At 37.7% G+C, this 18,153-nt stretch overlaps 1 protein-coding gene across 3 annotated transcripts; it reads left to right on the top strand.

Moving 5' to 3' along the window:
• The first annotated feature begins 1,993 nt into the window (after positions 1–1,993).
• Positions 1,994–17,628, top strand: RNPC3 (RNA binding region (RNP1, RRM) containing 3). Of its 3 annotated transcripts, none has more exons than XM_068689854.1 (15): positions 1,994–2,288; positions 3,147–3,194; positions 4,308–4,426; positions 5,538–5,618; positions 6,307–6,418; positions 6,920–6,988; positions 8,512–8,660; positions 9,581–9,706; positions 10,501–10,637; positions 11,493–11,654; positions 11,831–11,925; positions 12,006–12,064; positions 12,576–12,708; positions 13,763–13,835; positions 17,402–17,628. In XM_068689854.1, the coding sequence occupies exons 1-14, from the start codon at positions 2,070–2,072 to the stop codon at positions 13,820–13,822; spliced, it is 1,569 nt and encodes a 522-aa protein (XP_068545955.1). In that variant the 5' UTR covers positions 1,994–2,069; the 3' UTR covers positions 13,823–13,835; positions 17,402–17,628. The 3 variants fall into 3 exon arrangements, with proteins under 3 accessions (XP_068545955.1, XP_068545954.1, XP_068545953.1); XM_068689853.1 differs by having other exon boundaries at positions 16,506–17,628; XM_068689852.1 differs by having other exon boundaries at positions 1,995–2,288; positions 13,763–17,628.
• The last annotated feature ends 525 nt before the right edge of the window (positions 17,629–18,153 follow it).

Genomic DNA, 18,153 nt, shown 5'->3' with positions numbered 1-18,153 from the left:
ACCCTGAATGTGTGTGGGATTCGTTGCTCCACCTGGATCCATAGAATTCCATGGATCCGGATGGGATTCATCCCAGGGTGCTTAGAGAGCTGGCTGACATCATTGCGTAACCTATTATTTTTCAATGATCTTGGGAATCTGGAAAGGTCCCAGTTGACTGGAAACTGGCAAATATTGTACCAATTTTCAAGGACAAGAAAGAGGACCCTGGCGACTACAGGCCTGTCAGTCTCATGACAGTGCCTGGTAAAATTATGGAGAAGATGATCCTTGAAGTTACTGAAGTGCACCTGGGGAACAATGCAGTCATTGGTCCCAGCAAACATGGATTCACAAGGGGTAGGTCCTAACTTGATTTCCTTTTATGATAAGATCTCCCATCTAGTCGATCAAGGGAAACCAGCTGATGTGATCTTTTTGGATTTCAGTAAAGATTTTGAAACAGTTTCCCACAGGATCCTACTGGACAAAATGTCCAGCATACAGTTAGACAAAAACATCACACGATGGGTAAACAATTGGCTGATAGGTAGGGCTCAAAAGGTTGCGGTAAATGGGTCCACATCAGGCTGGTGGCCAGTCACCAGTGGGGTCCCCCAAGGCTCCATTTTGGGGCCCGTTCTCTTCAAGGTTTTTATAAACGATTTAGAGGTAGGACTAGAAAGTGTTTTGAGCAAATTTGCAGATGATACTAAACTGGGAGGATTTGTGGACTCGGATGAGGGTGGAAAGGCTTTGCAGAGATATCTGAATAGATTGGAGAGCTGGGAGATCACCAACTGCATGAAGTTTAACAAGAGCAAGTGCTGGGTCCTGTACCTGTGTCCCTGTCCCTGGCTATACATACAGACTGGGCGATGAGATGCTAGAGAGCAGCCCCACAGAGAGGGATCTGGGGGTTGTGGTTGACAGCAAGTTGAATATGAGCCAGCAGTGTGCCAGGAAGGCCAACCAAACCCTGGGGTGCATCAAGCACGGCATTGCTAGTCGTTCAAGGGAAGTGACTGTCCCACTCTACTCTGCACTGCTGCAGCCCCACCTCGAGTAGTGTGTGCACTTTTGGGCACCATGATACAAAAGGAATGTGAAACTATTGGGAAGTGTCCAGAGGAGGGCTACAAAGATGGTGAAGGGCCTAGAGAGGAAGACATATGAGGAGTGGCTGAGGGCACTGGGCCTGTTCAGCTTGGAAAAGAGAAGGCTGAGGAGAGACCTTGTCACAGCCTACAACTTCATCGTGAGGGTGAGTGGAGGGGCAGGCACTGACCTATTCTTTTTAGTGACCAGTGATAGGACCTGAGGGAATGGTGTCAAGCTGTGACAAGGGAGGTTCAGGCTGGGTATCAGGAAGAGGCTCTTCACTAAGAGTCGTCACGCACTGGAACAGGCTCCCCATGGACATAGTCACGGCACCAAGCCTGTGGGATTTTAAGTGTTTGGACTGTGCTCTTAATCATATGATCTGAATTTGTGGTAGACCTAATGGTGCCAGGAGTTGGACTTGATGACTCTTAAGGTTTCTTCCAACTTGTGATATTCTATGAATCTGTGTATCATCTGTCCGCAGAATCACCTGACAGAAAGTTGCCCTGAAATAAGGGTCACAGAGGCAGCAGCCGAATTATCAAGGAAAGAATTTGAGAGTAAAGCAAAGCGCATTTATTTGCACAACTGCAGCAGGTAGTGGCATGGAAAATTCCTGGAACTCAGGTGAGGCATGGGAAATGTCCCCCACACGGGCAGGTTCTCCTAACAGCACCGGCTGATCACAGACGGACACCTGGCCGCGTTCAGGCCGATATCGGGGCACAGCTGGCAGCACCCCACGGCCGCCTGCCCGAGGGTGCTGCGGGGGGTGCTGCGGGCACTCGCAGCCCGCTCAGGCTCCCCCATTCGCCTGAGGCGGGCTCACCAGCCCCAACCCCCTGAGGGCGCCGCCCGCTGCCTCATGGCGGCTGAACCGCGCCAGGGAGGCTCCTCCCCGCCGCCCCTCCCCGCTCTCGCGAGAGCGCTGCGGGCGGCCCCGGCTCTGTCGCGACTGGCCGCGCCGCCGCTCTCCAGGCCCCGGCATGGCGGCGCCGGGCTGCGAGGAGGCGCGGGCGGGGGGCTCGGCGCTGGGGGCCAGCCCCTCGCCCAGCGGCCCCTCGCCCAGCTGCGTGGCGCGGCGGCGGGGCCGGACGCTGCTGGTGCGGCACCTGCCCGCCGAGCTGACGGCGGCGGAGAAGGAGGAGCTGCTGCGGCACTTCGGGGCGGCGGCCGTGCGCGTCCTGGCGGACCACGGGCGGCTGGTGAGGGCGCGGGGGCCGGGGGGGAGCCGCGGGGCCCGGGCGTTGAGGCGAGGCCTGCGGCGCTGCGCTGGGTGTTGCCCTGTGAGGGTGGGGGCGGTGACACGGCTCTGTCCCCTCAGCTCTCCTGTGGTGTTTTTCGTTGCCGCGCTGCAGCGGTGTGGGTGCGTTTATCCGGCCGGGCGGGCTGTTTGCTAGGAGCCTGGCACGCTCCTCAGGTGAGCGGTCTCTGCGGCTCCCGTCCCTGCCACGCTTCCTCTTACAGGATATCAAAAATACCTTGCGATGAGGATTTTCCTAACATCTGCTATCATAAGTGTTAACACTCTTTATTTTCTTCATACTGACTCTTGTATTGGCAAGATGAAGAAATGTGTTTAAACCAGATATAAGTTTAAGGTGAACTTAAGGTTTGGGAAGCGAAAGTTTGTGTTACGCTTAGAAAGCAAGGGAAAGTGTTAGTTAGAAACCATCCAGAGCACAACAATAGCTACGACTTCAGTAGCAGGAAAATCAATGCTTCTGGGGGTTGCTTCGATGAAAGTAATTTATTAGGAGCTGCTGAAATAAACTTCCTCTTTTGAAAAGAAGATAAAGCATCTTAAATCGTAAGTGAGTAGGTACTGATAAAGATGGGTTTTGCTTACTAGAACAACAGCAACAAAAACACTGTTTTCTGGTATTCTTCAGACTGTGGGGTTCCTGTCTTCATTTTTAAACACACAAAGTGCCTGTCCTACGTTCTTAGCAAACCATTCCCTGGTTCTTTGCAGCACAGTGGAGCTGGATAACTAGTAGCTGGAAGTTTTCTAACCTTTTGATTTGAATTCAATATGATTTTTTTTTTTGTTTGCTTTCCAGAAACATACTGCTTTTGCTACCTTTCCCAGTGAAAATGCTGCTGCAAAGGTTTGTATAGAGTTTGTTATTAAATGTTTTAGTAAAGTACTTTCCTGAATTACCAGTTCTGTTGTACAGTGTTTCACATATGATCTAGCAGTACTCAGTCTCAGGAAAAAAGATGCAGAGCAATGTCAAGTATTAGAATTGTATTTCAGCAGATGCCAAAAGGATTTGCTAAATGAACACTCATATAGAACCATAGGAAAGAGAGGTTGGAAGGGGCTTTTGAAAGTCATCTTTTGGGTCCAACCCATCACTTACAGCAAGGCAAACTTAAATGAGTTGATGCTGATGGTACCTTATCCAGGCTGCATGTGTGTTTCTGTATTAACTATAAAATGAACATAAGTTGCTTGTGTTCTGCATAATCATATATGTGAGAAAATTGAGACATAGTTAATGTATACAATTCAAGACTGCCTTGAATGCCAAGCTTCAGTAAGAAAAAGAAAAGCAATGTGTTCATGGAGGTTATGTAGGCAAAGAAGGTAATACTGATAATGTCTTTTAAAGGCGACTGGTAAAAAGCCCATGTCCTGAATTTTTCCCTGTTATATTCTAGGTGTTTTTTTTTTTTTTTTTTTTTTTTAGTTCATGCTATAAATTAATATTGAAAAAAAGGTACAAAGACTGTATGAGGTGAACAACTGTGAATTTAGGTTGCTTTGTGTCAGTTGTTAGCAGCCTCTCAGGACTTGCAGAAGGCTAGAGCTTCACAGTGTAAAGAACAGTTAGGCATCTTGATTTTTAGATTCCCAGGTATTACTGGTGGACTACAATGTGTGTAGTTCATGAGAGAGGGATTTTGTTTCTTGAAATTGTAGAGATTTACTAGTTGTTAAGGCTGCAGTCTTGCTACTGTGTTCAGATGGCCTGAGTGTGCAATGTCATCTTTCTCTGTTCTGCAGGTAAGAAAGAGGCTGCCAAAAGCAGCACTGTGAAGGTGGGAACTATGTGGCTCTACCACTGCCTGTGTCTCTAGTAAGACAGGCTTAGCTTTAAAGTAGTTAGGACTCTGCCCTATGGCTGGGTTGCCAACCAAAGGAAGAACAGTTATGCTTTGAAACAATTCTGACATTTTTTCTTTTCGTTTCTTTTTTCCATTATAATTACTTGAAGGCTTTGTCAAGACTGCATCAGCTGAAACTTTTAGGTCACACTTTAGTGGTTGAATTTGCAAAGGAACAAGACAGTGCGCAGGTTCTTAGCCAGCCTTTACCCTCAGAGAAATGCAAAAGGTATGTGGATAATAATTCAGTTTCTATGTTTGTGGTCAAGGAAAGGAAGTTCTGTATTCATAACATCTTCATAGTACTGTTAAGTCAAAGGATAAACTGTCGCCTTTTAAAAATATTAATAGGGAGGTTCAGAGCTATTCCTCCCATTAGTGTTGTTCCATTCAGTATCATTATGTAATAATTCCCATCCTTATAGATTGGTGTCTTTCACCAGTACATGGTCCTGTGAGTTTTCATTCACAGAGCAAGGCTTCTGTCTGCATAAGCTGGCCTCTTGTGATATGCAGTTCCCCTGTGTTTAAAAGAGCCTCTTATACATCTTTCTTTGTGTCAGGATTATAGTTTTATTTTATTATTAAGCAGTGCATACAGTGTTTTCCTGTTGTTTCTTTCTAATCTAATCAAGGGTTAGGCAGAATTGACACCTGCAGGTATGATTGTATAAGGCTATACTACTGTAGCCATTGGCTTCTCAGCTGGAGCTGATTTGCATGTATCTAGCTCAAAGCATGAGCAGAGCAAACATAAAACTGTCTCAGGCTCTCTTCAGATATTTAAAGAATATGTAAATAAATAATAATAAAAACCTAACAATGAATCCCGATGCTAGTGTGACCGAGTACTGTGATAGTATACAGGTAAACGGGAAAGCCTAATCATGCAATTTATTTATTTTTTAATTAAGTACTTGACAAGCAATTGAAATTCAAACTATTAAAGTGATAGTGATAAAAGCTATGTAATTGTGCTTAGTTAAGATTAACTTTGGGGGTTTGAAAGTTACTCAGTCCACTCCGTGAGTATAAGCAAATCAATAATTTAGTATTTTTGATCTTATAGTCTCTGAACAGAGAGTAACGTTTTTTTTCTTGTGAGTAGATTTAAGTGAGAAGTGTTTAAACATAGGAAGACTCACTTAAATCTGAGTGAGAGTTTGTTCACGTGGGCCTTAAAAGTCTGGCTACCCTGGTTGATCTGGTAATGCTGTTGATAAAAAATACCGTACTAATCTGTTTCTTACGTTTTTGAATTTTTGAAGTGAAACATTCGTATTTTACGGAAGGTAGTTAACTCTTGCCCTGTTTTAGTTAACGTTAAATTATTTTTTTAGTTCAGAAGAGCTGGTGAAAGAGGAAGAGAAGAAAGAACAAAGCTGTCTTAAAATAGACAATGGAATTGCACCCAGCCACGGGTTTGTACTTTCTTTACTTTTTTTATTCTGTTATGGTTTATGTTGAAACAAATGTTAAACACAGTTGAACAAGAGACTGTAGTAGTCTTCTTTTATAGTGCGCTGCTGTTTTACATGAGGAGATGTAGGAATTTTCATAAAGATGAAATTTGTAGATCGTCAGGTTTAGAACCCTCACAGTTGAGTAGTGACTGGTGCTTTGAGACATGATGCTCTGGATTACGTAAAAACCTGCTAGTGCAGTTTGCCTCTTTCTCAGGAGGAGTTTAAGGGCTGGCTGGGCTGTCCAAATATAATAGCAGAATGCTTTTTTTTTTTTTTGACACTTTATGTTCTTTGTTTTTACATATATGACGAGTAAGTTTCTTTGTAAACTTTGGGTTTACAGTGTTTGAAGATGTTGATTGTTTCCTGTGCTTGTTAGGCTTCCTCCATGTGTTGATAAATTTGTTTTACCTAAGCCCAGTAAGTCTGTCATGCGTTAGGGGACTGACTACTCTTTGATGGTAAAGACTTAATGTAAGTGGCTCAACCAGCCAAAATATATATCACTGTTCTAGGGTAAATGGTAATATTTTGGTGACGTTTCAGGCGTAATGAATAGTTAAATCTCGAGTAATTATTAATTGTTATCAGTTATTTTGTGGTACTGGAGCTAAGATTCTTTGCTTTTATTCTTTTTCCTCAGTCTCACCTTTCCCATCAATTCTTGCCTCAAGTATCTGTATCCACCTCCTTCAAGTACAATTCTAGCAAATATAGCAAATGCCTTGGCGAGTGTGCCCAAATTTTATGTCCAGGTAAGTAAAAACATGCAAAAAAAAAAAAAAAAAAAGGTATAAAAATATGTTTCCCCTTCTTAATTATCCACATACACACAGAAATAGTTTTTGTCATAGTAAATGCAGGTTAGTTTTCTTGTGATAGTGTTAACCAATATTAATTCTTTGCCATGCTGAGATAATAAGTTACTTCAGATAAAAAGAAGTCTTAATTCACTGGCACTAAAGACTTAACTGGATGTGATCGTCCTAATTAGATTTGACTTGAGCACTTCTAACTTCAAACTGAGAAGAGGATTTATGTACTACTTTGATAAGCCTTTTTAAGGTATTGCTTGCATTTATCATTAGTGTTGCATCTAAAGTTCAGGTTTCCTTATTTTTTAGTAAGATATGTAGTTGTGCTCTCAGTAAAATTATGCTGATTTACGCCTACCAGAAGCTATCAGCTGTGATATCCAGCAAGGAACTCATACTTAATTCCCTAATGAAAATATTACTTCTCTTGAATTATTTCAGGTACTTCATCTTATGAATAAAATGAATCTTCCTCCACCTTTTGGACCAATTACTGCCCGCCCTCCCATGGTAACTTGTTTAATACACTTTTTGAGTAGTGTAAAAAGGCTTAGTAATATAAAATGTAAGCAACATGGGAAGAGATCTAAAGTTCAAACTTGTAAAAGTTGAAGTGTCTAGTGAATAGCAAACACGCCTGCATTTCACTGGGTAAGCTGTGCATGTTAGTCTTCTAAAGAAACCGTTTTAGTTATACTCAAAACAAATACACGTGTATGACAGTAGTATTGGAGTATTTCAAACCACCAAGTTTAAAGGCAGGGAGGTTGTAGCATCATATTAAAGATGCATTGCCAGAAAATTGCTAGGCTATTGCCTTAAAAAGATAGTTGCATTCTTTTATCTGTGTGTTTCTTAGCAGTTCTAATTAGATTCAGATTGTTAATGAGATTGTACAGAGCTTTTTGATTTGATTTGCTGTCTCTGGGATGTTTTTTGAAAGAGGTGGGGTAAGGGCAACTGGCAGAGGCTTAGAGGGAGCTGTTCCTGTAGAAGTCTAAAGGGAAATAAAACTACTGTCTCTGTGGTTTTGGTTCTCCTAAACTACCTTGATAGCATAGTTTAACTGATTGCCAGTGGAAGATTGAGCAAGTGAGGACTTAATGTAGCCCTTGGTGTTACTGCCTTTGGGTATCATGAAGCTCTGATTCACTAGGTTTTGTGGTTTGCCTTAACAGAACAGCTTGTTCTTAATAACAAAGGTATGGATCTGGCTTGTATAGAAAACTATAAAAACTATCCAATAAATTAATTCATACCGATGTTACAGAGGGGGAAAAAAAATCACGACTTTGCCTGGTATTGGGCTGGGTTAAGCTCTGTGAATTTAGCAGTCATGCAGAAATTAGTAAGGTGAGAAGTCAGTCCTTAGAATACATAGCACAGTTTCTAAAGGGTGCATGGTATTTCTAAGGCTTATATACAACAGTGCTTTATGAAATTGATGGTACATAAAAGTAGTTGTTAACTGTAGTAGGATTGTTGAAGGTGGGATTGGAGGTGATTTTGTATATAGACAGTTTGTTACAAGATGAGGTTTCCGTAATCTTAATGGGAAAACAGATTCCTTTCATGAAATTCTCACTGCTTAGAAATGCTGTAACTTTCGTAGTTCGTGGAAAGAAAGTTCAGTGCAGAACCGGAGGTAGTTTGGGAGGTTAAGGCTCCTTGTGTATGTTTTGACCATACTTCTCTCAAAAAAGTCCTTATAAACAAGTGCAAAATAAAAACCCGTGGATGTCATTTCAACTTCTATGTTTAACTCTTCAAATTAAAATTATAGAAATATTCACTGTTGCGTTTCAGAGAGCAGCAAACTTTTTTTTTTTTTTTTTTTAGCGTGGAAGTTTTCATTTCTAAAGTAGTTTATCGAAATACTGTCAAGGTCCCTGCAAATGTACTTTAAAAAGTTGTTTCTAGTCATCTTGTAATTTACTGCTTGATCCTTTTTATTATGTGCAAGGAAAACAAGATAGGCAAAATTTTTATTTAAAAAAGTGACTAAAGATTTTTTTCTTTCTCCCCATATTTAGTATGAAGAGTATTTACCAGTGCCTGTGCCACCTCCCCCAATCCCACCTCTGCCTCCTGAAGAGCCTCCTTTGCCTGAAGAGGAAGAAGAGCAAGTATCTAGCGAGGATGAATCAGAATATGAAAGTGATAATGAGGAGGAAAAAGAGAGGTGTGCATTTTAGTCATTTGCAGGCTTTTGTGTGTTTTTTTAAGTGGTGTTTTTACTTATATAGATTTCAGTTCTGCCGGTGGTGAAATCCTTGAACATTCTCAAGGAAGCTCAAGAGCAACTTGAAAACAGGAGGACAATGCTGTTCTGAACCACAGTAAGACAAAACATGGTCATGTGGTGTACAAATTATCATGTTTCTGTGTACGAATAATGAAAACAAAACTCATCATGAAGAGAGAATGCAAGTATAAGGAAGTAATAATTGATTTGTTTTCTGGTTTCTTCAGTTCTACACATTTTTAGTGAGTTAACTACTCAGCCTCAATTGTTTGTGCACTCTGACTTCCAAACTGTTCTTTGTATATCAGTGTGTATAAGTAATAATAATGTGCGTGCTGAGGATTTTCTGACAGCTTTAGAGCTGAATTGGTGTAAATCAGAACTGTTTTTTAAGCTTTGTAATAATAGTAAATGAAGAAACAGTCTTCTTTTCCTGCCATTTAAACCGACAAGAAAAGTAAATGAGGAAATAACTAGCTATATGCAGAAAATGCATGCATTTGGAAAAAAACAAAAGGTTCTGTTAGGTGAAAATGGCATTATAACAAAGGTTCTGCTTGGAGCTTTTTAGTATTTTTACTGCTTTGATGTCCAACTTAAATGCATACTTTGGGAAGAAAGGGATGTCACTGAACTCATGATTTTGTTTTTTCTCTTACGTGATGCTCCTTTACTCCAGGTATATCAGATTACTGTAACTATAACAATAGTTTTAGTGTGGTTTAGATCTTAAAACAGCTTGACAAATAACTTGTGTTCTGAAAAGTTGCATTTCCAGGGTTTTAAGGAAGGGAGAAGGGTTATATTTGCGCATTTGCATTCTCAAACCATGCTTCTTTTTTTTTTTTTTATCATAGAATGACCAAATTGATGGAATTAGCAACCCTTCAGCCTAAAAGACCAATAAACACAAAGAGGCGTGGTGTTAGAAAAAAACAAAGAATTAAAGATTTACTCAATGTTCCAGTGTGTGCTCCCCACAGGTTTGTATTATTTCTATGTTGCTTCCTCTTTTTAAGAAAACTATTCTTTTTTACTAAATGTCTTTTTTCTGCATTCTGTTTGCTTTAGTGTTGTGTTGACAAAAGTATTCTTTTCTCACTGATACGTAATTAGTCCAAATTGTCACATAGTTTGAACTAAATTCTGCTCAACAGCTTCAGTGTGTAATGTTTGCCTAGTTGAAGCTCTTTATCTTGCTATCAAACTAACAAGAATTCCTTTTTCATTAAAAAAAAAAAAAAGTCATATCACAGTGCTGACAGAAGTGATCTGGATTTATTGCCTGGGGTAACTGTCTTAAAAAATAAAAACTGCTTTGTCCTACATCATTTTGATTTTTGAAATTGCAGTATTCTGGAACAGTAGATATTAGTGAAGTACTTCTATCCAGTGATGATCTACTGAGAATGCATTTTTTTTCAACAGCCTTCCTCTTCCTCCAAGTGCTGTGGTATATTTTTATACTATGTGAGAGCAGGAGACGTGATAATTATTTTTCTTATTGAGGTTCCCTACAGCTTTTTGGGAAGTGTCTGCATATATTGTAATATGGGATGTTCTTTTTTTGTTGTTGTTTTCAGTGTCAGTCAAACCTAATGTATTTGCAGTGTTTTAATCAAATTAAATTGTATTAAATGAAATTTATGAAATGAAATTTATGGAACTTGTTTATTTGTTTATAAAAAAAAATAGGATGAACTCTATCTGGAATAAATCTTTAATTGATTATGCATTTGTCAGTCACTGAATCTTTAATGTTTTTTGTTTTAAACAGTAATATGCACCCTACACTGTCACCTTCAGATGTCTTTGAGCAGCCACAGCATGTAGGTCATAAAAAAATTGAGTTCCATATTACTACTGACATCCCAACTGTTCTTCAGATAAAGTCGGATAGAGAAGAAAAAAATGGTAGGAGTATATACTTCAAATTTATTTAATATTAACTTGAAAAAAAAAAAGCTGTTTTCCAGAGAAAGCTATTAGAATTCCATTGCCTAAATTTTTTCTTCTTTTGTGTTGGAGGAGTTTTCATAAATTGTATCTGTCAAGGTTTGTTTAAAAAACAAACCTTTGTTTAAGAACACCAACTTGAATCTTGTCTGCATTTGTTGTTTTTTCCTATTTTAAAGCACAGAGCTGTGTGCTTTGGTATAGTAGAGGATCTAGAGGATTTTGAAGGTCTTTTGAAGTTCACCATGTTTAATGGTGAACTGCTCTTTTATAAAATTTAGGTTACTTTTAACAAATACTGTACAAACGCATACACACTATAGTGTAATTGAATATATCAAGCTAATTTTAGATTTTCCCTTTCCAGCTCTTAGACTAGTATTCATGTGTTTGCCAGCTTCTTCTCTGTGACAGAGTGATAATCTGCTATACCATGCTAACTGTGAAGTGTGATGATTTCTAGAAGGGTTGTGGGTCAGTCTGTTTTTCAGTATTTTACAATAATATACTTTTTTTTTTTTAATGAAAATTAAGTAAACTGTTCATACAGGCTTGAACAGTGGGCCCACTTTTAATGTAACCGGCACGTGCTGCAGCTTTTCTTGGTAATGCAGTTGATTTCATTGAGCTATATAGATCAAATGTATTTGTCAAGCCAGGAAATAGGACGCATTTCCTTAACGATGTGTTCATATTTAGTTACAGAGTCAACTATGTTCAAATGTTACTAAAAGGAATATACTTTTTTTGTTTGCTGTTGTTCATCTTGTGAATAATTATATGAGCTACTTGTTTAATGTGTTCAAATTACAGACCTTTGTGCTGCTACAGAAGAAATCAATAACACAGGATTTGGAAGGATTTTCCCAGCTCCTAGCTCAAATGATAAAATGAAAACTGAGGAAGAAGATGAGGAAATACCATCAGAATTTATTTCTAGAAGGGAACTAGAAAAAAACAGGCTTTCTAGAGAAGGTACAATAACGAGAATAAATTATTTAATAGATCTTTGCTTTGTTGTAATGAAAAGTTTTAAGTATTTCTTCTTTTAGTTTATTGCATACAATTTTATAATTTGTCTTGTACTGAGCAAAAATATACAATAATTACATGACCTAAAATATTTAGACTGTTTTTCTGTCTTCTTCAAGAAATGGAAAAGTTTTCTGTCTTCAAAAACTATGAGCCAGGTGATCCAAATTGCAGAATATATGTGAAGAATTTAGCTAAACAAGTTCAAGAAAAGGTAGGTAAACAACAAAATTTGAATATTTATCAAAAAGTCTTTTTAGCAGCTTTCTTCTTATGCCTGTCCTTTAATTGCAGGATCTTAAATTCATTTTTGGAAGATACGTGGACTTCCAGTCAGAACTGGAACGAAATATGTAAGTGACTTTGATACTTGGTTAAAAGTAAACTTTTACCAGTTTATAATACTGGTGAAAATTATGAGTTGAAAACTAGTCATTTTTACTTTTTTCCCCACTCTTTTCTTTCTGCTTCCGTGTTTTTATGGGGGAAAAATGCTTCTCATCAGAAGTACAGAAATAAAAAATATTTTTTGCACAGTTTCTGAAGACCTCATTATTTTGCCTTTATATTTTGCTTACTAAATTTACTGTTTATTGGCTGAGCAATGCAGAATGAATACAGTGCAGATAATAGTGTGTACCTGTTCAGTTTGCATACCTTGTATTTATTGCAGTTGTACACCAACGTCCAATCCTGAAACCTAATGCCACTAAATAGCTTCTCCCAGTCTCCAGTGACTTAATGCCTGCACGTAGGCACTGCTTCTATTTTTGACATTCCTACTTTACGCATGAGCATTGTATCTGTACTGTGAAATATCAGTGTGTTTAAACAATATGTCCTAATTCTCAATTTTGCCTCTAGGTTTGATATACGTTTGATGAAAGAAGGTCGTATGAAGGGACAGGCTTTCATTGGACTTCCTAATGAAAAAGCAGCTGCTAAAGCTTTAAAAGAAGCAAACGGATATGTCTTATTCGAAAAACCCATGGTGGTTGTATCTTTTTTGTCAAATTACATTATATTCTCTGGAATTTCTGTCAGTCTCTAGTTTTGTCTCTATAGAGGGTTCTGCTTTGTTAGAATTTGATGGCAAGAGAAGATACCTTAAGAAAACCAGACAGCATACCCTAGCGTGTTATTGGTAATTTTATTATAACTTATATGTAGACACCCCTTCTGAAATAGGAAAGTAAGTGTGCTTTACGTAAGACTTAAATTGACTTTTCTGCTCTTTGATCCTGCGAACACAATCAAAAAGATAATTTAGCTTGTATAACCGTTGCATTTAAATTAGATAGGTTTTTCGACTTGGTTAAGCATACATTTGCAGAATTGGGAGGTCAAGTGAGTTGTTTTGTGTTTTTTTTTGTTTGTTTTGTTTTTTTTAGCATAATGTACAAACTCCTTTTGTCAAGGATTTACATTCACAAATATGTGTTCTATTTCAATTACAATGTAAAACCAAGAATATTTAGAAATGCCCCTGTCAGAGTCAGTCCTCTTTGTTTAGATTTCTTTTCCAGCTGGAACTGTTAGTTACTTTGCAGGCAACTATTAGTTACCTTTTTTGATTGGACTGTCTTTTTTTTTTTGTCTTAAGGTATTAAATATTTACCTGTCCCTTTTTTTCACTTAAATGTTTTGTAGTTTATTTCCTTTCTTTGTAGTCTTGTTCCCTCCAGCCTATTCTCCTTTTTTTTTTTTTTATAATCTTTTTTCCTCCCAGGTATCTTTAGAGATCTTGAGTGTGTCCTCTGCTTTCATTTGTCAGTTTGCACCTTCACCTAAACAATTCCTAATCTGTCCTCCTTACTTAGCTATCCAGGAGTTCACAATACTATCTTAATGAATGCTGCAGTTCAGCAAGGTCCTGATCTTCGGCTAGTACACGCTATTGTTACCATATTTAATGCCATAGTAGAACTCAGTCACAGAAAAACAAAAGGATGTTTTTTAAACTACCCTTTGCTGAAATTATGCTCCCATTTTGCTCCTTGGTTGACTCCTCTGTTTATCATTGGCACTTGTGGTCCTTAACAGAATCTCAGCAATTTGCTCGTTCAGCTAGACCAAAGCAGGATTCCAATGAAGGCAAAAGAAAAAAATAGAACGCTGCAGAAGGTATGGATTCTCTGCCTAAAAAAAAAAAAAAAAAAGTTGTGGTGGTGTTGTGTTTTATTTATTTATTTAATGTCTGCTTTGGGAATAGTAATGGTGAAATAGAAATACTCCATACAAATTTTCTTTTCTTAAATGTGTTCTACTAGAAAAACAGGCTGCAAGATGCGTAGTTGTTGTTGTGAGATAAAAATGTTCCTTTATCAAACTCTGTTTGGAATCCCTGAGACTTGCCAGTTCCATAATCTTGAGATCCTAGGGTGGTTGTCAGTTTTTCTGATCCTTAATCTGGGGGCTCGTGACCTGGGGAGAAAAAGTTTGTGGAATCTGACCAATTAGCTTATAGTAATATTCTGAGGTTTTGGCTTTGAAAAGGGTTGCTCCTTTGCCCCCTCCCAGACACACACACACGTTGTAAAGGACCTTCGGTAACTTTGGAAAATGAGATCTTAGTAATTTTGTGACATCTTTCAAGCTTGTCTCATTTGGGAAAGGACAGTTACTTACAGGGTGCACAGGTGCTGATTTATGGCATTTCTGTCTAAATAGATGAGAAACTTCTAGTAGAAAGCAATCACTTTATTTCCTACCATACAACTTCATTTCTGCTTACTCTTAAGTATTTACTTTATAGTGAGTAACTCTGGCAAAATCAGCTGTAATTTTAACTGTGAGCATTTTCATGGCCCCAAAGATTTTAGTGAACGGTCATATTAGCATTTGAAGTAACTGTTGGAAGACAGAAGCACTCTGTGCTCAGCCTGCACTCTTTGATAGCACCAATAGCTCAAATTTAAAGGGCGTTTATCTGAATTACATATAGATGGGCATCACTCTGATTATCCATCCTTATATCTTAATGCAATTGAACTTGAAGCTCAGGTTGAGTGTTTCTGAAACATTTTGCTTACTCAAGCATACTTTTTAATCTGGATGTTTTGATGATTATTACTTTGGAACAAAACTGAAGTTTGAAAGCAAAGATGTAAACAACTGATTTTTATTCTTTAAAAATTGGTTTGATTCCCTGGTACTATTATTATGAGGGTACTATTTCTATTCATAACAGCCACTTCAGTTGTAGGTTTCTTGTTCTGTCAGTTGTCTAAAATGTTTCATCAGATTCCCATAGAGCTTGTTTACCTCATTTCTGCTGTTTGGTCTTACTAGTTCCTATTCTGAGTTACTTGTTTGTGGTTTGCAAAATCTGTATCTTTTATTAAATTAAAGATGACTTTTTTTTTTTACAGGCATTCTTTTGTATTCGTTGTTGAAAGTAGACAAATGAGCTGTGACTAAATTATTCTGTATTATATTTTTTCTAGTGTGGGATAAGAATAATATTAACGTTTCTTTAAATGCAAAAAAAAAAAAAAAGTATTTTAGCTAGTGGAAAGCCTTACAAGTGAAGTCTGAATGGTTTTATTTAAGGCATTCCATACCTTTCCAGGCAGTTTACTCTGTTAAATTTGATTCTGACTTCACTAAATGTGCTAAATAATACTTGAATTGCTTACAGAAAATAGGTGCACACTTAACTATTAATCATGTTGATGATCAACTCAGTAGCTATTTCTAGAATGAGCAAACATTTATGCAAGACTTATTTGTACATCTGAAAGTCTAGATCCGTTATCTTGCTGTCACTGATTTAATATTTCGTGGATAGGACTTCTTCCTTGCCTTGCCCATTTATACGTAAAGATCAGAGTGCACCACAGACTAATGCAGATCCCTTGGAATCCTGAAGGTTTAAGCACAGATTATTTCATTCACTTCCAAGCTAATGATGAGGCTGAACCCTATTTATACACAACTGTGTTCTCCCGTCCCTGCTTTGATGGATGCTGCTGATTTGTGATGCAAAATTCCATGATAAAATTTGACTGTGTAAGCAAGAAGGACGTAAGAATCTTACTTAAAAAATACACATGTATAAATAAATTTATGCAAACATCTGGAAGACGTCAAATTTGGTCTGTCTTGCATCTCAGTATGGTTTTTCTTTTTTTGTAAGAAGGCTAAATTGATGTAAGTTTAAACTTCGATTATTTTTGAACAGGAAGAAATGGTGATTAAGTCATGAAATTTATTGCAAATACCTTATTATTTTGCAAATACTTTGTTATTTTCTCTATAAAGTTTTATTTACTTGCAGAGAAAATATATATGGTTTGTAAAAATACTGTGACTCGTTAACTGAAATGTCTTTTTCTAACGGACTGACAAAACCTTCCTTCAGTTGGTATTTGGGGTGACTATGTTTTCTGTAGCTAAAATACAATTTATTGGGATAAGGGTTATGTAGAAGAAACCGATGTTGAGAGGTCACCAGCTTCTTTGTAGAGAATAAGTGACCTGAAAGCCTGCATTGAATGGAAACATGATTGGGTTTTGGACCTGATGGAAAAAGTGAGTCTGTAAAACTGAAAGACTTGAAGGAGAATTAATGAGACAGAACAATCTGGTATTGTCCTAGTGGTTACCAAAAGATGTGCTTACTTTTGCATATGGAGTTTGTGTTGGACTCATCAGCCCTCATTAAATCTTGTAAGGGGTCAAAAACGTATTTTATTAAACAAGGCATTTTTGTTTATGATAGGTAGCATAAACTTGTGTGTGCAATACTGAGAATCAAGTAAAATTAAACAACATTCTGCTGTTCTTCTTTAGAAACATTCCTGCGTAAATACTGCAATAATACTGTCATGCAGAGTGTATCCTTTCTTGTTGTATCCTTTTTTGTGCAATGTTTCCCATAGCACTCAATTACCTCTTAAGTTTTACACCTAGAGTAGGTGTGGGGAGGAGTTTATACATTTTAGAATTTGAACTAATCTGGCAATTTTAAAAGCAAAGGGCACTTTTTTAGGGGGGGAAAAAATCAGAGTCGTCTCTGTTGGGTGAATAGATGCAATGAAGCTTCATAATCCTAAAAGGTAGCCTCCACCTTTTTCTTCAAAGGTTATATAACTTGATTTGTGATACAATTCCTTAGCTTGTATGGGCTCAAAGTGTTACACTGATGTGTGTGTAGCTGTGCTGAGCTCACATCGAGGATGTCTTGCTTTTCTTTAAATAAATATTGTATGTCACAAAGCCATTCTTACTGTTATTAAAGGGTAGGCAAGTGTCTTAGACCATTTGATTTCTGTTGTCCTGGTATATGAGAAACTGTATTGATTTTAGTCTGTACTTTCCTTTTTCTTTTTTGAGTAGAGAACAAAACCTAATAGTATCTCATAATGAAGTAATAGAGTTTGGCATTGAACTATTAATCACTGCTACTATTTTGTTTTTATTTTTTCTATGCACTGAGGTAGTGTATAGAACTTCTATATGAGTTATATAGCACACTGACTTATTTTTGTCTTGTGGATTTTGTATTATGTTATTGTTTAATTTACTGTAATATAAAATTAATACAGCCTGTATCTGTTAGGTCAGATTTTTTTTTCAGATAGCAATTTTAGAATATTAAGCATCTTTCAATTTAGTTGTCAAAAGAAAGCATATTACTACTATTATTTGGCTGATCATACTTCTAACATGCCTTTGTGATGTTCCAGGTCCTTTTTGTGTTCCAACTCTTTCAAGTATTACCAAGCTTGGCGAAGAAGCAGTGTAATCATCAGGACTCTGAACTGTGCGTAGTGCATTTCTAAAGTATTTAATGCAGAATATAAATTTTCTCATCTTAAAGATTCAAAATGTGTTGAAACTGTCATGAGACTTATCCAATAAATGTATGTACGTTGCTTTTGAAATCTCTAATAAATTATTTCCTTTCTCTTAATTTTGCATTTGTTTGTGGGGTTTGGGAATGGGAAGAAGGAAGACAATTTTTTTTGAAGAGGTAAAGAATCCAATTGTAATTGTACAACATGTTCTAGATGATTAACAATATGTGTTCATAGGCATGAGGGTGAATGTTCTCTTTGTTAAATCTGATGTTCAGTTGGTGCTGGTGCAGGGTATAAAAGGTAAGTAAATCTCTAAAATATCTTATTTTAGCGTAAACATTACCATGGAAACCAAACTGGACTGGTGCACTGGCATGAATTCATTCTGTGTAACTAGCTATTTTGATTTTTTTCCATAATAATTCATTGTTTATTCACATTTTGAAAGATGCCACTAGGGCGACTAAAGTAGTTGAAACAAGTTTAACAGTTCAAACACTGGTTCATCAGGGCACCTACGCTGGTTTAACATGTTTAAAAAAAATCAATGCGAAGGGCACAATGTAAGATCTGTTTCATACTGAGGCTAGCGCAGTTTTCCAAAATCACATGGGAAACATTGCAATGACACTTGTCGA

This window comes from Anas acuta, chromosome 8, assembly GCF_963932015.1.
Source record: "Anas acuta chromosome 8, bAnaAcu1.1, whole genome shotgun sequence".
Lineage (NCBI taxonomy): Eukaryota > Metazoa > Chordata > Aves > Anseriformes > Anatidae > Anas > Anas acuta.
The sequence above is the reverse complement of the archived record's forward strand: the minus strand, read 5'-3'. Positions and strand labels throughout refer to the sequence as shown.

Excerpts from the sequence above, each read along its gene's own strand:
- RNPC3 (XM_068689854.1), top strand. The coding sequence starts at position 2,070 with ATGGCGGCGCCGGGCTGCGAGGAGGCGCGGGCGGGGGGCTCGGCGCTG. Across the intron at positions 2,289-3,146 it reads TGGCGGACCACGGGCGGCTG|AAACATACTGCTTTTGCTAC; the intron begins GTGAGGGCGCGG and ends TTTGCTTTCCAG. Across the intron at positions 8,661-9,580 it reads AATGAGGAGGAAAAAGAGAG|AATGACCAAATTGATGGAAT; the intron begins GTGTGCATTTTA and ends TTTTTATCATAG.